Genomic DNA, 24002 nt, shown 5'->3' on the forward strand with positions numbered 1-24002 from the left:
AAATGTTCACATTCACAACTTTCACAATGGACTGCGCTTTCAACTTCATTCCAACATTGTGTTGAATTATTCTCAAATATGTTTTTATACCAATGCAACATCTGAGTGTCATGTTACTTCTCTCCATTTTGCTTGGCCATACATTCTCTTCCAGGACTTCACATTATTATGTTAAATTAATAACATAAGATAAGACTGAAAATAAACATCTTACAACAGAAGAGGTTCTGCCATTTTGGATACAAACTGCAGTATGGGAATGCCAGATAGGCATTCCTGTCATCTTACTGGCTGCTGCAGGAGGTGGCTGAATATGATGCAGAAATTTATTGGAGTTGTCCCATTTCTTTTCCACAGATAAGGATATACATTAATTTTAAACACATTTCAGTCCATTTTTGAAGGTTAAGATTATAATTAGATTCAACTTGAAAAGTACTACTGGATTCAGTTGACATCTAAATTTCCTGAAAAGTGGAGTTGCCCACCTTCAATAATGAGCTTCTCACATAGTGGCTGATAATAATAATTAAAATTGATTCAATAAAATATTTTTCTTTCCATAATATTGATTATGTACTTGTGATACTTTGTATTCTGGATGATTATGGTCATTTGATCTATTTATCTCAGCTGTGAGCCTCAAATTTTATTTTGTCTTCGAGATATGTATAAAAGCAATATAACATTTTCAAAATACTTATTTCATTTCATTGCAGTATCATGTGCCATATCTTTTGCCACTCTGATTCTGCAGTCAATGTGAGGCAACAAAGGCATCGTAGTAGCGGGTCAGGGCGGCAGGTGAGATGATAGAACCCCCCCCCCCCCCCCCCCCCCGCCAACCCCCTCTATAGGTAGCAATGGTGCTGAGTGTTGATTATCAGGGTGGTGGGTTCATAGAGCCAGCTGGATGATTGACAGAAAGTCTTAGATGCTGTATTTATGGGGTTTCTTTATTCCATCCAAAAATCTAGCAGTTGTTGTGGTATCCGATAGTGATCAGCAGCCCCAGATACAGGCTGGTCACAGTCAGTGAAGTGTGCTTGGCTCAGCATGTGGCCTCATGTAATGACTAGCATGCAGTGTCACCCTATACAGCAGGTGGCAGCTGAGATGAAGTTATATTGTCAACACTCCAGCGGTATATCGCCATGTCAGGCTGCTTATAAGCAGTTAGCATGGTGCTAAGGTAGACTCCACAGAAGTCAGTCATATAGCCTGGTGCAAATGTGTGACTCAGTGTGGGAATCACTCAAGCACACAGAATTCAACTGAGGAGCCCAGTGCAGGATGCAGTAACAGTGGCCTGCAGGGATGAGCCTGCAGTAGTAGTGTGTGCTCTCACAGGACAGGTGGTGGCTCAGCTGCTATTCAAGCCCAGGCATGAACTGTGGACCTCCAGGTAGGCACCCTGAAGCCAGCAGAAGTCAGCCAGCAGATGATCCCCCATCTGGAAAGAACCAGTTCAACTTCTGGTGGCATCAGGCCAAGTTGCAGCGAGTAGTTCCACAGCTAACGAGGGAGATATCTAGTAGTGGCAGTTGGATGATCCATCTCAGAACTGTCATCCAATATTTTCATAATCCATCTGTTGCAGAAAGTAAGAGCAAATTTTGAAGTCAAACAAATTAAAGATCTGGCAGAATGACTTTGTACAGATGATTTCTTTATCTACAATGATGTAATATTTGAAAAAAACAATTGCACAAATATTCAATCAGATCTTGGTAATGTTTGAATGTGGTGCACAGATTGACAGCTACTTCGAAATATTAAGGAGTGTAAAATTTTGCACTTCACAAAAAATGAAGCTGCAGAGTTGTAATCATCTCATTCATACAAATACCTGAGTGTATCAATTTGTAGGGATAGTGATGAATACACAGAACTTTTTCATAGAGATTTTCATCATCAGTTAAATGGTAGGTAATAGTATAATCACATGGATGAATATAGTATTCCAGTGAATGTGAATGAGTATAGTATTCTAGACAGTCATTGTGGCTGTGTATAGCTCAGATAAATGTGAGAGTTAATTGTACTGTTTAATAGTATATTTACAAACATTGCAACAGCTAAACAGAATGGGCTGAAAGTATCCACACTCAGAGGATGTGTAAAACAGTTACTAGCAATCAGTGATTAAGATTTCAGAGAGCTAATACACAACAGTCCAGCAATAGCCTCTCATGTGTGAGTAGAAATACACTCCTGGAAATTGAAAAAAGAACACATTGACACTGGTGTGTCAGACCCACCATACTTGCTCCGGACACTGCGAGAGGGCTGTACAAGCAATGATCACACGCACGGCACAGCGGACACACCAGGAACCGTGATGTTGGCCGTCGAATGGCGCTAGCTGCGCAGCATTTGTGCACCACCGCCGTCAGTGTCAGCCAGTTTGCCGTGGCATATGGAGCTCCATCGCAGTCTTTAACACTGGTAGCATGCCGCGACAGCGTGGACGTGAACCGTATGTGCAGTTGACGGACTTTGAGCGAGGGCATATAGTGGACATCCGGGAGGCCGGGTGGACGTACCGCCGAATTGCTCAACACGTGGGGTGTGAGGTCTCCACAGTACATCGATATTGTCACCAGTGGTCGGCGGAAGGTGCACGTGCCCGTCGACCTGGGACCGGACCGCAGCGACGCACGGATGCACGCCAAGACCGTAGGATCCTACGCAGTGCCGTAGGGGACCACACCGCCACTTCCCAGCAAATTAGGGACACTGTTGCTCCTGGGGTATCGGCGAAGAACATTCGCAACCATCTCCATGAAGCTGGGCTACGGTCCCGCACACCGTTAGGCTGTCTTCCGCTCACGCCCCAACATCGTGCAGGCCGCCTCCAGTGGTGTCGCGACAGGCATGAATGGAGGGACGAATGGAGACATGTCGTCTTCAGCGATGAGAGTCGCTTCTGCCTTGGTGCCAATGATGGTCGTATGCGTGTTTGGCGCCGTGCAGGTGAGCGCCACAATCAGGACTGCATACGACCGAGGCACACAGGGCCAACACCCGGCATCATGGTGTGGGGAGCGATCTCCTACACTGGCCGTACACCACTGGTGATCGTCGAGGGGACACTGAATAGTGCACGGTACATCCAATCCGTCATCGAACCCATCGTTCTACCATTCCTAGACCGGCAAGGGAACTTGCTGTTCCAACAGGACAATGCACGTCCGCATGTATCCCGTGCCACCCAACGTGCTCTAGAAGGTGTAAGTCAACTACCCTGGCCAGCAAGATCTCCGGATCTGTCCCCCATTGAGCATGTTTGGGACTGGATGAAGCGTCGTCTCACACGGTCTGCACGTCCAGCACGAACGCTGGTCCAACTGAGGCGCCAGGTGGAAATGGCATGGCAAGCCGTTCCACAGGACTACATCCAGCATCTCTACGATCGTCTCCATGGGAGAATAGCAGCCTGCATTGCTGCGAAAGGTGGATATACACTGTACTAGTGCCGACATTGTGCATGCTCTGTTGCCTGTGTCTATGTGCCTGTGGTTCTGTCAGTGTGATCATGTGATGTATCTGACCCCAGGAATGTGTCAATAAAGTTTCCCCTTCCTGGGACAATGAATTCACGGTGTTCTTATTTCAATTTCCAGGAGTGTAATTTACACCAAGTTTAGTCAGAGTGGAAAGTCACAAACTGAAGCACATGTGTGATCAAAGTTGTCAGAAGATTTCCATGATGTCTGTATCTACATATATATTCCAGTAGCCCCTGTATGGTGTGTGGAGGAAGATGTATCATACCAATGTTATGGATTTCCTTTACTATTCCATTAACACATTGAGTGAGGGGAAAAATGACTGTTTCTGTTCTCTGTACATGCCCTAATATCTTGTATCTGAGTCTTGTGGTACCTACCTGAGATATGCAGGGGTGGCAGCATAATGATTGCATAGTCTCCTTCAAATATAGGGTCTCCAAATTTAGCCAACAGGGTTTTATGAGAAATGTATCTTTTTTCAGAGATTCCAATTTTAGGTCCCCAAGCTTTCCTGTTACACTTTTGTATACAATCTGTTGTAATCCTAGTATTGCAGCTCTGAGTTTGTTCAGTGTCTGTTGTTGTTTCTATTTGATACAGATGCCACACCCTGGAACAATGCTACAAAATTGGTTGCAATAGCAATTTGTATAAGAATTCTTTCATAGTTGAATTTTATTGTCCTGGAACCCTTCCAACAGATCTAAGTCTTCCACTTGGCATTCCTGATACTAATTTAAATGTTAATCCCATGGGGTAACATCAACATGTGAATTCCAATATGCCAAAATTACTGCTCTCAGGGAAATAAGTTTGTGATACTGTAACAATTAATCTATCACTTGGCATGCAGCTCTGTGATGTCTGTGTGTTGAACCAGTTGATAGAAGAGATATAGGAATGTGTAGCAGACTACGCAGTGTGACCACAGCATTAGATGTTGGCCATTTAGTCTGCATGGTTATAATGGGCAGACTAGCATTGTCCCCAATGTCAGCTGAATACTAGCGAGCAGTGCTCCACAGTGATGGTCACATGTGCTCTAGACACTAGGTGGTGGTCATATGTGTTCTAGATATTAGGAGGCCTACAGTGACCACAATTTGGGAGCCTGTGTTGATGAAGAACATAGTGGACAAACTGCTACTCCACCCTCACCCTTTCTTTGGGCAGCTTTACATGCCATATTTAGCAGAGCAATGTCTGACCAATGTGATGAGAAATGTGCAAGCCCTATGCAGAGAGTAATGAGTACCACTGCTTTTCCAGTTTGTATGTTTGTGTGATATTGCCACCACTGAACATGTCTTGGATATGACTGGCTGACAACTGGTTCATGATGACCCTCCACCAACTGCTATATGTACCTTGTGGATTTTTCCAAAAACCTTGTGGAGAAAGATCTCCAGGAGTGTAGTAAAATCCTCTGTGATGCATGCCATAACACTTAGAAGCTGTCATTCCAGCACATGTGACTTCACATGACATGATTCTCAAAGCCAGTTTCTAATATTTGTAAATTTATATGTATCTAAACTGCCCCATGTATCACAGACATTGCCAAGGTGGAGCGGCTTGTGTTTCTTAACAATACAGATAGCCATACCACAGTTACAACCAAAATGGAGGGGGACTGTAGAGGGGGCAGGAAAACATGGTCCCTGAAGAGGGGCTGCAGTCTTTTCAGTAATTCCAGGGGTAATAATCTGAATGATCAACTGATCTGGCTTTGTAACCTTGACCAACATGGTCTTGTTCTGCTGTTACTGTGACTGGCTGAAAGCAAGATGAAACTACAGCTATTACTTTTCCTGAGGACATGCAGCTCTACTGTATGGTTAAATGATGGTGAAATCCCCTTGGATAAGATATTCTGCAGGTAAAAGAGTCCGACATTTGGATCTCTGTGCAGGGACTACTCAGGAGGATGTCATCATCAGAATAAACAAAACAGGGTTTCTGTGGATCAGAGTGTGGAATGTTAGATTCCTTAGTCGAGTAGGTAGATTGGAAAATTTAAAAAAGGAAATGGATAGGTTGAAGTTAAGTATAGTGGGCATTAGGGAAGTGAGTGGGTAGGATTAAAAGTACTTCTGGTCAGGTCAGTACAGGGTTATAAATACGAAACCAAACAGGGGTAATGCAGGACTATATCTAATAATGAATAAAAATAAAAAAAAATAGAAAGGTGGGTCAGTTACTGTGATCAGCACAGTGAACTCATTATCATAGCAAAGACAGACACAAAGCCAACACCCACTGCAGAAGTACAAGTTTATATGCCAACTATCTCTGCAGATGATGCAGAGATTGAAATAATATACAATGAGATAAAAGAAATTATTCAGATAGTTAATGGAGGGGAAAATTGAATTGTGACAGGTGACTGGAATTTTGTAGTTGGAGGAGGATGGGAAGGAAAAATTGTAGACGAATATGGACTGAGGGAAAAGAATGAAAGAGGAATCCATCTGGTAGAATGTTACACACAGCAAAATCATTGCTGACCCTTGGTTTAAGAATCATGAAAGGAAATTGAATATGTGGAAGAGACTTGGGGACACTGAAAGGTATTAGGTTGATTACATAATGGTAAGACAGAGATTTTGGGACCATTTCTTAACCTGTAAGAGGTTTCCAGGGGCATATGTGGACTCTGGCTGTAATTTATTGGCTATGAACTGTAGAATTTGTAAAAAGTTAGAAAATTAAAGAGATGGGACCGGGATAAGTTGAAGGAACCAGAGAGTAGAGAGTATTTCAAAGGGAACATCAGGCAGTTATTAACTTGAACAGGGGAAAAGAATACTGTAGAAGATGAATGGGTACCTTTAAGAGATGAGATAGTGAAGGATCAAGTTGGTAAAATGACAAGGTCTAATAAAAACCCTTGGGTATCACAGGAGCTATTTGATTTAATTCATGAAAGGAGAAATTATAAAAATGGAGCAACTGAAGGAAGCAGAAGGGAATACAAATGTCTAAAAAATAAGAGTGAGAGAAAGTGCAAAACAAGACTAATGATTACATGGTGTGCTAACAACATGAAGAATGAAATGGAGTCCTGTTATTCCATGTGGGAAATGGCAGACATTGTATTCTGTTATGGTTTATCCAAGCATGTTAATCAACAAGTGCATGTCTTGCCCTGTAAAAGAATTTTCAGCAGATGGTTTCAGTGACCTGCTGACACGGGATCATTTGCAACCAGATCTGTGGGCCACTGCAGACCTGATACAGTTTGTATGTTAGATATGGATGACCAAGAGGTGCACGAGTGCTTGGACAGACCGCTGAAAGACCTAAGTGAAAACAAGGTCACTGGAGTAGACGACATCCTCTGAGAACTGCTGTAATTCTTGGGAGAGCCAGCCATTATGAAACTATTTCATCTGATATGCAAAATATATGAGACAGAAGAAAATGCCTCAGACTTCAGGAAGAATGTAATAATTCCAGTACCAAAGAAAGTAGGTGCTGAGAGGTGTGGATATTACTGAACTATCAGTTTGATAAGTCATGGTTCCAAAACATTGACACAAATTATTTATAAAAGAATGTAAAAAGTGGTAGAAGCCGACCTTGAGGAGACCAGCTTGGGCTCCTGAGAAGTAATGCAACATGGGAGGCAATACTGATCCTATGACTTACCTTAGCAGGTTGGTTAAAAAAGGGCAAACCCAAGTTTATAGCTTCTCTCGAGAAAGAGAAAACTTTTGACAATGTTGACTGGAAATTTCGAATTTAGTAGGCATGAAATACAGGAAGCAAATGGTTATTTACAACTGGTATGGAAAACAGACAGCATTTATATAAGGGCATGAAAAGGGAACAGTGGTAGAGAAAGTAGTGAAACTGAATTGTAGCCCGAAGTCATTCAATCTGCACATTGAACAACTAGTAAAGGAAGACAAAGAAAAATTTAGGAAAGGAATCAAAATTCATGAGAAGAAATAAAAATTTAAATGGCTTGGAAGTGCAGTCAAGCAGAATGGACAGTATCGTGAAATGAGGATATCAGATAAACATAAACAAAGCAAAACAAGCGTAACGGAAAATAGTCAAATTAAATCAGGAAGTGCTGAGGGAATTAATCAGGAAATGAGACACTAAAAGTAGTGGGTGAGTTTTGCTACTTAAGCAATAAAATAACTGACACTGGTGAACTGACAAGAAAAACATTCCTGAAGAAGAGAGATTTGTTATGATTGAATGTAAATTTAAGTGGTAGGAAGTCTTTTCTGAGGGCATTTGTCCAAAGTGTATGTAGTCTTGTATCGAAGCATAATGTTGATGATAAGTAGGTCAGTAAAGGAGAGAAAAAGAGCTTTTGAAATGTGGTGCTACAGAAGGATGCAGAAGATAAGATGGGTAGATCACATTACTAATGAGGTGGTACTGAACAGAATTCAGGAGAAAAGAAATTTGTGTCATAACTTGACAAGAAGAAGAAGAAATCTGTTGCTACAACACAGTGTGAGCTATCAAAGAACAGTGAATCTAACATTGGAGGGAAGTGTGGAGGGTGACAGTTGTAGAGGAAGACCAAGAGAAGAGTACAATAAGCAAGTTTAAATTGATGTGGGTTGCAGTAGTTAGTCAGGAATGAAGATGCTTACACAGGATAGGGTAGCATGGAGAGTTGAATCAAACCAGACTTTGGATTGAAGACCACAACAACACATGCACCTGAAATGTAATATAAGTTCATGTATCACTTTTTCCTTCAAACGTTTGTGCATTATGCTTGAAAATTGTTTATTTCATATTAAATCTTGCAATAACTCAAATATTAATATTTGTAGTTGCACATTTATTTCACTTCATTTTGTGAAATTCTGTCATATCTTCATTACAGGTGGAATGTAGCAATGGTCAAATAGGGTATGGACGAAGGAAACGAGAAGTGCCTACTATGGCACCTGATCCAAACAAAGTATTTGAAATAACAATGACAACATTCATTAAAGTTGATTATGAAGAAGAGGAAGTTGCTGACAAAGGTAATACTGAGGCTTCTCCATATGTACAACATTGAAATTGTACATCTGTTCTCATGCTCTAAAATATAATACTACTCTAAGGTATAAAGGTTTCACTAAGAGCTAAAGAAGATTACATGCACTGTAATGAGCCAGTTATTCATATAAGGCTGAATATTGTATAAGACCAAGCCTAAAAAGCAGCTTCATCACAGGTTACAACAATTGTCCCTGTTGTACAGACAAGATTTTCAGCATTAATATTTTACACATTAACTGGCAGTTAATAGTCACTGCATTTCAACCTATTGTATGATCACGTGAAAGAACTGTGATTTGTTATACACATAATCTAGTTCAGTCCTGATTATACATAAGTAAAATAAATATGTGACTATATTTATGAAACCAGAATTTTTCCCTCATAAGTCATGATTTCCTTACACGACCTAAAAGCAGCTCTTTATAAAAAAATATTTATTTATTTATATAAATAATTATTTGAAAATATGACAACAATTATTCAACTTTTATACAGCTCAAGTAATGTAATTTCATTTACAACATTAAATTCAACTATCAGCATGCTTCAGAACTGTTTCACACTGATTTCAAAACGTGATAGAGTACACTTAGAATGAAGATATAGTTTTAAAATGCTTTGTGGCTATATCTGTTCATTGTTATTGATGTAGCATACAAAAATAGAAGCATTTGGACTTTAGTCTATGTATGTTAGTCCAGTCTGTAAATTTTACAATGATAAAGACAAAAAAATTTCATTGTGATTTCATGATTAGCATGTACTATCTTAACATTTATTCTTAGGCTTCTGTTATACATAAATCTCAAGTAAAGGTGTAAATTTTCATTGTATGATATAAAAGTCTCTGTAAGGGCATGCATGTTTGGATAATTCATGAGTTTTATGCTAAATTATTTATGGAATATATTCAAAATCCCCTCCCATGCATTTCACTGCAGAGACATACTATGAAAAATCCTCGGTGCTAGTTGGAATTCCTGCACTGTGAATGATGTTTAAGCAACCCATTTATAAGGAGGATTCATGAATGACTAACAAATACAATGTTTTGAGTGCAGCTCAAAGAAAGAAGTTCACCAGATCTGGTGACTTTGAAGGCCATAAAGTAGTATTTCTCTGGTCTGCCAAGCATTCTATCTCTGCTGTACATACACGATGATGTAGTATGAAGTCATAGTAGATGCTTATACCCACATCAAAAAAAATTTTGCATCACCACAGTTCCCAGAACTCCTGAAGATAGGCTTTGACTGTGGATATTGTATCACAGACACAGTTCATTTGACTGTTCAGAGACATCACTAAACCCATCCAAAGATGTAAACAGCTATGCATGAGCAGTGCCTATAAGACAGAGGGAGGTCTGATAGCCAATCAGTTCCAGTCATTCCACCAGGAAGGAGGTACACAGCTCTTGTTGTCTGAGTTCAACCATGCCTAGACAGTCAATACCGCGGTTTGATCATGTCCGCATTGTTACTTTGTGCCAGGAAGGACTCTCAGCAAAGGAAGTGTCCAGGCATTTTGGAGTGAACCAAAGCCATGTTGTCTGGACATGGAAGAGATACAAAGAGCATGCCTCGCTCAGGCTGCTAGTTATGGATTATGGCTCAGAGTAATCCTGACAGCAACACCACCATGTTGAATAATGCTTTTTGTGCAGCCACAGGACATTGTGCTATGACTCAAACTGTGCTCAGTAGACTACATGATGCACATCTCCACTCCCAACATCCATGTCAAGGTCCAAAAAAAAAAAGGTTCAAATGGCTCTGAGCACTATGGGACTTAACATCTGAGGTCATCAGTCCCCTAGAACTTAGAACTACTTAAATCTAACTATCCTAAGGACATCACACACATTCATGCCCGAGGCAGGATTCGAACCTGCAACCATAGCGGTCGTGCGGTTCCAAACTGAAGTGCCTAGAACCATTCGGGCACACTGGCCAGCTGACAAGGTCCACCTTTGCAATCATGACACCATACAGCGCAGTACATATGGGCACAACAACTTGCCGAATGTACCGCTCAGTATTGGTATCATGTTATCTTCACCCATGAGTGTTACATATGCCCTCAGCCACACAATCATTGGAGACGTGTTTGGAGGCAACCCAGTCAGGCTGAACACCTTAGACACACTTTCCAGTGAGTGCAGCAAGGTGGAGGATCCCTGCTGTTTTGGGGTGGCATTATGTGGGGCCGATGTACGCCACTGGTGGTCATGGAAGGTGATGTAAGGGCTGTATGATATGTGAATGCCGTCCTCTGACTGATAGTGCAACCATATTGGCAGCATATTGGCGAGGCATTCGTCTTCATGGATGACAATTCGCACCCCCATCATGCATATCTTGTGAATGGATTCCTTCAGGATAATGACATTGCTCAACTAGAGTGGCCAGCATGTTCTCCAGACGTGAACCCTATCGAACATGCCTGGAGTATATCAAAAAGGGCTGTTTATGGATGACGTGACCCACCAACCACTCTGGGGGAAATCTGGACCACCACCAATGAAGGCCTTGCTGTGTGGTGATACAACATGCAGTGTGTGGTCTTCATGAGCAATAAAAAGGGTGGAAATGATGTTTATGTTGATCTCTATTCCAGTGTTCTGTACAGGGTCCGGAACTCTCAGAACTGAGGTGATGCAAAACTTTTTTTGATTTTTGTATTATGTTTAGTATTTTCTAGGTTCTCAGAGGATACATGTTTCAGAGGTGAGGCAAACAGTGTAAGATATTGTCTGAGATTTACATAGAACATTATGATTTTCTGCAATCAGATAGAGAGATGGTTGCTTAAATTACTGATGCTGAGTTAATCTTCAGTATTTGTAACAGGATATGTTGAAGTCTGATGAAATGGCACAGTAGGTGCATGCAAGTCACTAATTTCAGAATAAACTGAGTTAGTAAAATACTATGACTTTCGATGTTTACAGATCAGAAACTAGGCACTAACATCCAATAAAAGAAATTTAATCACAGTACTCTACATCAGTATACTTTCAAAGACCATAACAGAAGTTAATTTCCAGCCTATGTACTGAGAAAGGCATAGGAATTGAACTCACAGATCATGTGGCATAAATTTGTGATCTAAAAATAAATCAGATCAGAGAAACCAACATGCCTAGGGAGAGAGTACAAACTCACTGCATAAATCATCACAGATAAAATGGCTGGAATCCTGCAATGATCTTCATTGTCACACACTGTGCACCTAATAGTAGCCACTTGGTACGGCAGTATTATGTTGAGAACCAGTAGTATTAGTATCATTTGTTGTTAATACAGAAATGAGGAAATAGCTAATAATTGGATATGGCATTTTTGAGTGAAATGGCACAGTGGTAATGTCACTGGGCTTTTATTTGGGAACAATGCAGTTCAAATTCCTGTCACGTGATCCTGGAGAGATGTTTTTCCTTATTCATTTCAAGTAAATGGCAAGATGATATATTTAAGAAGATCTTGATCAATTTCAATCTCCTTTCTTGCCCAACAGTGTTTGTACTCAATTTATAATGGCCTTAAATAATACAGTATTTTCAGAATCACTGTCATCAGAATGCAGAAGATGTTAGCAGCTACTCAGTTATTTCTTTGTACTGTATCTTACACAGTCTCTATTGCAAAGTGAAATAAATAAAAAAAATACTGTGTAAAGAAGACTGTGTTCTTTATACCATAGAAGTTCCTGTCTATTTTAAAAACACAAAATAAGGTACCGTACAAAAAACTGTGAACATAATCTTAAATATCCTTATTTGCCTACATATTTAAAAATTGTCTTTTTTCAGTTAATTAGCATAAGAATTTTAGAGTTATTGGTATAATTTAAATAGGTATGGAGTCATTGGTAACTGCATGGTATTTTTGTATAAAACTGCCCTCCTTCTGACTTCAATGTCAAATATTATGCTATGAGCTATTAATGAGCCAGTCTGTAGCATTTTTTCTTTATACTTATATTGTCCTAACACACTAATTAGTTTAGTTGAATATTTTTTTAGTTCTATCAGGTTTCATTATTAAAATTTCTGATGTTTTTAACTCCATTTACATTATTGAATATGATACACTTGAAAGATTATCATCTGTATACAAAATCCTTGTCCATTTTGTATGTGCAACTCACAATGCAGCTGTTACAAGGCACTACATAAATTTGTAATCTTAGTAAACACATTGTACCTCTTGAAGTCAAGAGATTCTCATTTATTTACAAACCTATTATATTTTTTGGGTACATAAATGCTTTTAATGAGCCACATGATGATGTTAGGGAGGCAGTTCTCATGTTCTGGACTCGTTTATAAAAGTAAAGGTGTTTATGCAGTGAAGAAGACAACAAGCAATACTAGAGAACAGGATACTATTACCTGAAAATTTGTCCTTTTTGTAAATCTACATACAGGTCAGTTAAAGTCATTCATTGTGTCACTGTTTTGTTCAACAAATGTGTGGTGACAGAAGATGTTTTGAGAAGTATTTCTATTTATAAGTAAATGACTATAGATGTAATCCTATTTAGAAGTAAATGATTATCATTTAACTTTCCGGCAGTCATTCTTCCCTCGAACAATATGCAAGTGGAACAGGAAAGGGAGGTAATGACAGTGGCACGTAAAGTGCCCTCTGCCACACACCACTGGGTGGCTTGCGGAGTATAAATGTAGATGTAGAACTTATGACTCATGAACAGATACCTAAAAAAAACTCTTCATTGTTGTCCTGTGACATGTGACCAGATATCTTTTATGTCATTATAATTTTAAAGGAAGGAAACCATGTACCTCAGCAGATGTTTTACATTTTAACCCCTTGCACATTGTCTGTTTGAGCTCCAAAATGAAGAAACAGTGTACTGTTTATTTAATCAGGTGAATAAATCTATGCAAGTCTAAAAGTGAATGCGCCAATGTAGGATATCAGTGGTTGTCAATCAAAAAGATGAATTCCTTCTGTATATGGTTCTGCTTCTTGCTTCTGAGCTCTTACACACAATCCATCACATTGTGAACATTAATGACTTCTTGTCCATTACATTGCCAGATGCTAAGTTTGTTTCTTTTGCAGATGCTACAAACATTGCAATAAGCAGCAAGTCAAGTATAGATTTAGAAATAACTGCTAATCAAATTTTCACTGACCTTAATAAATGGTTTAAAGCTAATTTACTGTCATTAAACTTTGAAAAGACCTGCTGTATGCAGTTCAGAACCTATAAGATATTTCCTTCCTGCATGTGTATAACATATGAAGACATACGGATGAAAGAGGTTGACAGTGTTAAATTTATGGTATAGCAACTTGATAATAAATTCAGGTGGGAAGGCCATACCACAGAATTGCTGCAGTGCCTAAACAAGTCTGTATTTGTAGTGAGAATGATGTCTGATGTAGGAGATATAAATATAAAAAAACTTGCATACTTTGCTTACATTCATTATGTTATGTCATATGGGATCATTTTCTGGGGTAACTCATCAAATCGAGTAAATGTTTTTAGTGTGCAAAAGCATGTAATAAGAATAATTTGTGGTGTAAATTCAAGAACATCATGTATAAATCTGTTCAAAGAACTTTGTATTCTAACCACTGCTTTTCAATATATTTATTTGTTAATGAAATTTAGTGCAAGTAATATATCTTTGTTTCCAACCAATAGCTCAATACATAGTATCAATAGTAGGAATAAGAACAATCTACATGAAGACCTGAAACCACTTACCTTGGTCCAAAAAGAGGTCCAATATTCGGGAACACGCTTTTTCAATAAATTGCCAGCAACCATTAAAAACGTGGTATCAGATAAGGCACAGATTAAATATAGTTTGAAAGACTTTTTGATAGGCAACTCCTTCTACTCTATAGATGAATATTTTAAAAAGGACTGTTAGACCAGCTTAAGTAAAAATGTCTGCTAGATTTCAATTTTGACAGCACTCGGTCACAATGGTCAAGGTTAGGTATTTTGTGTATGATAAATTTATTAAAAGTGCACAACAGTGTATCATTCTGACAGTGTATTAATTCTTAAATATTAGCAGTTCCAGTTTGTTGTAATATTGTGTTATACTTTCTTAGATGTTCCACACCCATGAGAATCAATTTATTTTTGGGTCTATGGAATTAAAACTGAATCTAATCTAATCTAATCCATTACCCTATGGGAGCAAAATATGCAGTGGTGGTACTGGGTATGGTTCACAAATTTTAATTTCCCCATTGCAGTTCTGTATTATTTAACCATCTTTTAAAACATGCTGTGTATTACAAAACAAAATATACTAATTTCTCCTGGATTATTTCCTTAGACTACTAATATTTAGTAATAAATATAGATTGATTAGTGTTTTTTTTATCTCAAATAATAATCTGCTACAAGCAGTATATAAAATCTCATCAGCTGATTGGTTCTCATTTCCAATGCATTTCTTAATGTTGCCAGGACTAACCTGTCATGCTGAAAACTTGTCAGATAACTCATTTAATTTTATTTTTTTATTTTTTTACAGGTCAAGCTCCAGTCCCAGAATTTAAGGTGAAAAATGACACAAAGACACCACCCAAGAAGATGAATTCATTTTACAATGCTGAGCCAAAAACTCTTCTACAGCTTGAAAGTGAAGACATTAGGGATGATGTAAAATACATTTTAATCAATGAAAAGAATGGCGCTAGTATTTTCACCTGTTCACTGATTTTTGTCTCAGTAATTGTGCTTCTCCTCTAATGTGCTCTTGTTTCTCAAGTATGTTAGACAGAGACATCATCACCGAAAAAGTTTTTTTCACAGTTTTTAAATCACAGTACACTGTATGTCCAGCAATATCACCTTCAAGATGAAGGCCCAAGGAAACACAGACAGTCCATCAGTTAGTCAGTCAGTGAGTCACCAGTTCATAATTAGCAGAAGAACTGTCAGGAAAATGTAATTCATTGACAATTAATGTGCACTGAAAGTGACTGACTGGTAAGCCTAATGAAAACTGCCTAAATTTTCCAATAACATGAATGAAAAAAGCCATATCAGCTTTCAAATATTCCCAGGTTGGTTAACTACTGTAGATCCAAATTAAAAAAAAAAAAAACATTCACTATGCAAATACTTGAGTGAGAATAGTTTTTTACATACTGAGACAAAATCAAAAAAATGTTTAATTATTACACAAGAATACACTTTCTGCCTAAGTTTCACAACTATTTATTTTACACAACTGAAGTTTCAAGTTTGAAGTCCTTTTTAAAATGTGTCTTCGTGTGTAATAATTACGATGTTTCACGAAGACAAACAATAAACTCAGTTTTTTTTAATTATGTGAAATATATTGGGCTTTGCTCTGTGATGATGAAAAAGTAATGTGCCATTTATCTGTACTGTGATATTTTTCATATTGCAAAGTTATCTCAAAAACAATATTATTGAAATAGAGCAGATGGACAGTGCACACTTGGTATCACCCCTCATTATAAGACATCTTGAAGGCCACTCAGAAAAAATGTTCAAATGTGTGTGAATTCCTATGGGACCAAGGCCACTCACGCTGAACATCTGAGACACGGAAATCACTAAATGAAGACAATATGTTGTTATTTATTTTGATGAAGGAGAAGATAATCTGTGTGATGGATGGAAGTTATCATAAGGCTGTGACAATACAAACATGTCTGAAATTTAGACCCCGCAAGATTTTCTTCTTACTATCTTAAACGTGTTGTGATGTTTTCAGTGTGAGTCTATTCTTATGTGATGTGTTTGTAATCCTGATAAATCACATCGTCTTTCTTTGCATGTTGCTTTTATAGTTCCTTTTATGAAGACTTACTTGCTTCAGTTTTGTGGAGTAATGTTTATACTTCAGTAACATTCATACATTTTTCCATCTCTAGGATGTTTTTCCCCCTTCTTCTAAGAACTCAGTTATTGAACAAAATTTTTAACAAATTTAGTAATTACATATTAAATTTCTACCTTCTGGTAGGTACAGTATATTAAGAAAGGATTGGAAATGCCAGGCTTACCACTACTAATTTCAAGTCATTCAATAATCATGACAATAAATTAAATACTCTATGCTACATCAGAAATAAATCACTGGTTCATAACAAGGGACCAAAACTGATAAAACATGTTATGCCAATTACATGAACTATTAATTACATATGTATATTTTTAATGTTAATTTACCATACAGTGCACTTTTTCATACATAAACAAAAATATGTAAAAAAGTTAACCAATGAAAATCAAGGTTGCGCTTCCCAACAAATGTTAACTACATGGAAGACAGTCTCAAAACACAGGCCCTTCAAGTCCTTATGTTGCCCACAGTTTTAATCTCTCAGGAAGATTCATATGTTACTCAACAGAGTTCATTTGCTTATAGAGTGGACGATTTATGGATATGCTATAAGTCTCTGATACAGCTGGCTTAAGTTGTTTATTTTCGAATATAACCCTCATCATTCATCTGAGAATGTTCTTCTATACAGACTTTTTACTGGATGCAATCACAGATTACAATGGCCTTTAAGTTAATGATGCACTAAATATCATCAGTTCTATTTATATGAGACAAGGAATGCAATGAAATAAACATGCAGTTCATCTGGAACTGTATTTCTCTGGTAGTCTCAATTAAATCCTTAATAATACTTGAATATTTCTGAAGCCCAATTTCCCTTTTTAGCCTGTTTTTCAGAATAGTTTCTGAAATGATATGTTGATCATGGTGCTTTTTGATTTTACTTTAGATTTGGCCTTGACATGTAGGGCCTACATGTCAGCAGCTATTTGGAATCAACTAACTCTTGAAGTTACAATGTGTGAGCTAGGTACCTTTGCTAGCATGTTGAGAGTGCTAGTAACAAACACCACCCTGATACAGCACAGTATTAACCTTGTGAAATGAGCTGGATAATCTCATATGGCCTTAGGGTGAGCTAAAGCTTAGATTTATAGCATGCAATACCAGAAATAATTCACTAAAACCAAATTTGACTCATATATACAGCTGTAAAAAGGGAAAAAACTTTTAAAAAACCTGAAACAGTCCTACAGCAGTAAGAAAATGTTCACTTTAATCATTTTTACACTTAGTTGCTATTTACCCTGTAACATTGATATTATGAGAAATGTCAATTAACAGTTTACATAATAATGCAATGACAGTTCCACATGTTTTGAATTCTGACACATTTCCTAATAGTAAGGCAGTTTCTTCATTCAACTCCTCTCATTGTAATGCCTTTAGTTATAAAATATTGACTTTCAAACTGCATACTAGAATGCAGTATCAAAGCTGTCAGAGAACCATCTGTACAGATTACATTATGCATTGCATTAAAATATCTATTTGTATCTGTTACCATTGTGAATTATCAACCTCATAGCTTTGGCATCCAGAGCAGTTCCAAGAAAATCATATTTTCTTGTTAGTGGCTATACCTGTCCTAATAACTAAATCCACTGCAGTGGCTACTTTTGACTATTATTTGTACATTTAGCAACTCTGTCAAATTGGTGTGCTTGCAAGCATGTTATTCTAGGAATTTTAATCTCATAGTAAATTACTGCCACGAAACATGTTTTATTGCAGAGCTCTTCTTGGACATATTCATTTGAATTTGAACACTTTCAAATTCCTATTTGGTTTTTCTGACCACAGATGAAGTTACATTACTCTCAGTTTCTGGTATATTAATCTGGCATTCACAGTGATCTCTATCTGATGAAGTGAAAGGACATTATGGCTGTCAAACTTTTACAGTGTTTCTATTAGTAAAACTATACCGTTGGGTCTTTTTTTTATGTAACTTCACATTTCGTATTCATTTTCATTTTCTTATGCTTCATAGTTTTGTGAAGAATTATACTCAAATACCTTTCAAAATGGTATTTCATGTCACCTTAGGCTAGTTCCAGTTATGATGCAGTGTCACACAATCCTCTTCAGAAAGCTAGTTCTTTGCTTTTCCAAAATGTATTGTATGCTGTAAAAGAGTGCTTCACATTACTGTAAATTACTTATATGTTCACATTAAGTTAGACTTTACCTAATTTGATGGAATTTGACAATATTTTACTTTCAACTGTGCTGTAAGCTATCACTATCTTTAAACAAAATATGTATGTCTGATTCACAGCATTTTGTTAAGTTTATAAATTGTCTTATAATGGTTGACTGATGATGATAAATGAATTTAATTTGCTGGGATGAGCTTAAGGTATTATATCAGAATATGGAAATACTGAAACTATTATGGTAAAATGCTCAATCTTGAATGAGTAATTGTAGTTGCAAAAGTGTATGTGAGTATGTATTGGTAGGAATTCTGTAATGACAGATCTTTCATGATATGAAGATAATGTTAACTTAGACATTGCTTGGGAATATGAAAATGTACATGCTCATTTGTGAGCTTATTATAAGATATGAAATGCAAGGCAGTCTATTTGTGTCATGAAAACTGCTTCTGAATTATTTATAGAGTAAGATATTCTCATACATGAAAATGTGAAAATACTTTTCCTACTACTTATGGTAATTTGAGAGTTAATAATGTCATTGTTAATTTCTCCATTATGTAACTTCCAATTTCACTGACTCATTAATATCACATCTCATATTTTATTATTTCACAATGCAGGCAATGTACATGTTGTTTTAAATGGAAGAAATTGGATTTTGCATTTGGAGGATTGCTCTAACACAAGAATCATGGCATAAACATAGTCTTCAGACATATTAATGTTATGCTTTATTGTGTCAGACCACTTAATGATTTACACAAATAAAAAGAATCGCTTAAAATAAAACCAATTGCTTATTATTTTTGTGTTCTGAAAATTTATTATGTAAATCTACTGATGCATAACCTGAAAATCCTTTTATCTTTATTGAATGGATATGTATAGATATTCATCAAAGTTCTCTTTCAAAGAAGAACAAAGTTAATAGCCACAAAATATGTTTTACTCACAGAATATTGCACAGGTTTAGTTATGGTACCAGTGCTGTTTGAGCATTGATTGGTAACAGAGGTTTCAGTTCTCATTTCAATGAACCAAGTTGCAGCCATGAAACTTAGTGATGGTGTTAGTTATTATCTACATACTCACGCTGCCTATGTGACACTTTTCCGAATGATGGATGGCTAGGCAGAGACATTGGTTACAGAATTCTTTATTTTGATTGTGCAGGGAACACTCCACTTCTAAAATCACCTTGTTATCATTCTGGAAATTCCGCCACACACTGATTTCTTCACCCAAGGAAAGAGGGAGAAGTCACTGAGTGCCATGTCAATAGAATACATGGGATGACACAAAATGTTAGAACCCAAGGAAACAAAATGCGTGACAGTGTCCCATGCAGAATGAGGTGTGCAAACTATGGGGAAAAAATATCCTCTTGTACAACTTCCTGCCATGCTTCGTCTTGGCAGATTCATATATCTTCATCAGGAGATTTTAGCAGTATTATTTTTATTTCTATTATTGTTTATTTATCTGCATTCTTTTTAAGGCCTGTTTTATGGTTTATAATACAGTTGGTTGGTTTGGGGGAGAGGACCAAACAGCAAGGTCATCAGTCCCTCGGATTAGGTAAGGGTGGGGAAGGAAGTAGGCCATGCCCTTTCAAAGGAACCATGCCAGCATTTGCGTGAAGCATTTTATGGAAATCGCAGATAACCTAGATCAGAATGGCCGCATGAGGACTTCAACCATTGTCCTTCCGAATTTGACTCCAGTATGCTAACCACTGCAACACATTGCTCGGTATAATAGAGTGAAGAAGCTGCAATTATGTTTTTATGATGACACTTATATTGGTAAGTCCTTGTTAACTGACATAGTACTTTCTAGCAGGAAAGAGACTTTTGTATATTTATACTGTATTGTATTAAACATTGATTCCATGGGTACAGTGATGAAGTACATAAAGTAATTTTGGCCAAGGAATTTAAGTGGTCATGTTGATGACAATTTGCTCATATATACTGAAGTGTATTGTGCAAGGATGGGCAGTAAGGATGAAAAAAAAAATAAGCTGGGGCATCCAATTCGACAAGGGCTAGTAATATTTATTTGAAATGAGATGCATATTGGCGATGACGCTTTAAGTGGAATGTTGGATATTCAGCCTTACAAATTACCCAATATTAAATTATTTTACATTACAAAATGTAATTCAGGCACTATTACAATGTGGAAAGAAAGTTACTGTCTTTATAGATGGGCTAAGCATACATCAGAGACTGATTACGAAGATTCTTTTCTTGTATTTAGTTGGAATCACATTCCGTTTTTTGAGAAATACTTTGAGTAATTCCAGTTACAGAAACAAAGTAATAGATATGAGTCTTTGTGGATGCATGGCATGAAGACTGATCCTTTGGGTGATTTGGCGATGTCCATTGCATGTCTGCTAGTGGTGGCAAAAGTGTTGGTAAGTAGACAGGTGCTTTTTCTCAGAGTGGTCAGCCATTTGGATAACTGCATGGAATTGTGCATTTCCTTGCTTGCAGCCCAAAGTGTGAACGGTACCAAGTCCACGAATGTTTGTTGACATTCCTGCATGTCTCAGCAGTCGTCATCCCCCACCCACTGTGAGTCAATGCTGCAGGTTCTGTTCTTTTGACTAGCAGCTAGTGAGCACCTAAATCTTTCTGAAGCACACCAATCCAATCTGCTAAAGGAAGCTGTGGACCCCTTGTATTGTTGGATGTCTATCATGATGGCATTACATGTTTAAGACATCACACTAACATTCACTTCTAAAAATGCTGTGCATTCGATCTGTCATGTCCAGCTGTGAAGACATATTGTCACTGTTATTTGATGTCACAGTATTTTTAACAGCAAATGGTAGTTGGTAAACATCACTTGGCACTGGATTGCACCGTAAGCCACATCTTCTGTAACTTACGTTTGAAGCTGGTGCCAAAACTCAGTGGGCATTTCATCAAAAATAGCCTCATCCTCTGAGTTTTATGTAAGACCTATTGCATGCTTTTGTACTTCAATTTACATACATGCCAAAGCACACTGTTCATGAGGTGTCAGTATTTGCACACATTGGGAGTGTCTTGAATGACCGACATTTGACAATAGTAGAGTCTGAACATTCAATTTAGCAATTATGAGTATAAAACTGTATATCATAGTCATGGACACCGTAAGCAGCATACAAAATTTGCAGAAATTTGCATCACAGGTTGTGGCATATACAACAGTATTAGAACCTTGCTATTTAGCACAGAACATGCAGACCAGCTGAGTGGTGGAATATTTGTACAATCCCCAGAACTCAGTAATATCAAAGAGTTTCCATCAGTCAAGGTTGTCTGAGGCAGAAGAATGGTTCAAATCACTCACTGACTGTTCCACTGAAACCTCATCTGTTGCAACCATACGGTATGTTTACACTTGATATGATACCTCTTTCTATGGGAACACTACTCACAACACTAAAGTATGTAACTGATGCAGGTGAAATATGGTAATCTATTTTGCACAATTGCAAAAGCATAAAAAATTCTAGAACATTACAATACATCTGTAATATGGAAGGGAGCAAAGAGACTAAATGAAGAGCAATAGAAGGTATCACACACTTCAGTTTTCTGTTCAAAAGATGAGAAATCTAAGGATTGTCAGTAGTGTTATATGAGCTCACACTGAGGAAGGATAGAGAAGAAAGTTGATTACGTCTTTTTCTAGAAAATATCATATGTAACTTATCTATCTCTGTGGTTGTCTCATATCAGACAAGCACAGGATGTTTACCTTTTCAGAGCTCTCTAAAGTTTCCAGACAAGAAGCTCTTCTACCTTATTAGATACACCAGCACATTTAAAAGCATCAAACAATATTTAGAAATTGATCCACATCATCTTTTTAACATATTAATTGTGTTTTGTTTTCTTTGTAAGCACCAAATAACTTAAGTAATAAATATACTGTTCTCCTTCAATAGAACTGACTTTTAAGAGATAAAAAAAAGCTTTTTTAAATGAAAATTGTTTCATCAATTTATGTTATTATTTGTGCACATGTAGTCTTTTTCTTTGTCCAGGTATTTAAAACCAAATTCATGTTTCACTTTCTGTTATTTTGCCTCTTTTGTGGAAAATCACTCATAAGGAAAGCATACAAGTGCTCATAGAACCTTTGCAGAGTACACAAAAATAAATCAAACCATGAAGCAGAGATTAAGAAGTTGCAAAAGTACAAAAATCCTCTACTGTAACTTAAGTGAGCCCTGTGGCAATAGATTAACCTCTGATGCTAGTTTTGATGTTTTGATGTTGCTTTCCATTCCACTCTGTTCCCTGACATCCAGTGTGAATCAACCTATACCCATATCCTTGATTGTTATTTGTCTCCCTTAACATCCTATGCATTCTTCATCTAGTCTTCGGAAAGCCTACTTCATGTAGTGGTGCAATGGACTAATGTGCAGAAAGCCTAAGGTTCAATTCACTGTTCAGCCTTCCAGATTTAGCTTTTGCATGGTTTCCTTTAATCATATAAACATAAACACATGCAGATAAATGCTCCAAACTGATCTTCCCCGAGTTATGTAAAGAATTCATGTAAGAATTTTGCAACCATGCCTTATTAAACTAATAGCTAGGTAAATTTCATACCTGTCAGCAACCTCTTTCTAAGGAATTTGAATTGCTACATTCTTATTCATGCCATTCTAGGCACTACAGTCTGGAGCCGAGCGACCACTACGGTCGTAGGTTCGAATCCTGCCTCGGGCATGGATGTGTTTGTTGTCCTTAGGTTAGTTAGGTTTAATTAGTTCTGAGTTACAGGCGACTGATGACCTCAGAAGTTAAGTCGCATAGTGCTCAGAGCCATTTGAACCATTTGAACATTCTTGTTGAAGTCTGAGGGTATTTCACCTATATCTCATAAATCTTGCATGCCAAATGGAAGAGTATAGTCATAGCTGACTCTCCCAAGGCTATCAGTTGTTCTGATGAAATATTGCCTACTTCTGGGACCTGGTTTTGACTTAGGTCTTTCAGAGCTCTGTCAAATTTTCTACAGCACTGCCTTCAAGTTCAAAGACCTTGTATAGGCCCTCTATATACTCCTTCTACCTTTCAAATATTTCTTCTTTGCTTAGGGCTGGTTTTCCATCTCAGCTCTTAATGTTCTTCCAGCTGCTTTACTCCACTAATTAATTTTCCTGTTTTGCCTGCTGTATTTGCTGTACTTTTAAATTTCCCCTTTCATCAATTAAATTCAATATCTCTTGTGTTATCCATGGATTTCTATGAGGCCTTGTCATTTTATCTATTAGATCCTCTGCTGCCTCCATCATTTCATCTCTTAAAGCTAATCATTCATCTTCTAGTTTATTCCTTTCCCCTGTTCTAGTCAACTGTTGCCTAATGTTCCCTCTGAAGCTCTCAACAACCT

The 24002-nt window shown here is 37.5% G+C and overlaps 1 protein-coding gene across 1 annotated transcript in view; it reads left to right on the forward strand.

Moving 5' to 3' along the window:
* The window catches only part of LOC126183204 (uncharacterized), a 131505-nt gene extending 112112 nt beyond the window's left edge, over positions 1-19393 (forward strand). Inside the window, exons 7-8 of the mRNA XM_049924978.1 lie at positions 8374-8518; positions 15076-19393. Coding sequence (XP_049780935.1) covers positions 8374-8518; positions 15076-15293 — 363 coding nt within the window. The 3' untranslated portion in view covers positions 15294-19393. The remainder of the gene's footprint in view (positions 1-8373; positions 8519-15075) is intronic.
* Positions 19394-24002: the final 4609 nt, after the last annotated feature.

The sequence above is a fragment of the Schistocerca cancellata genome, chromosome 4, assembly GCF_023864275.1.
Source record: "Schistocerca cancellata isolate TAMUIC-IGC-003103 chromosome 4, iqSchCanc2.1, whole genome shotgun sequence".
Taxonomy (NCBI): domain Eukaryota; kingdom Metazoa; phylum Arthropoda; class Insecta; order Orthoptera; family Acrididae; genus Schistocerca; species Schistocerca cancellata.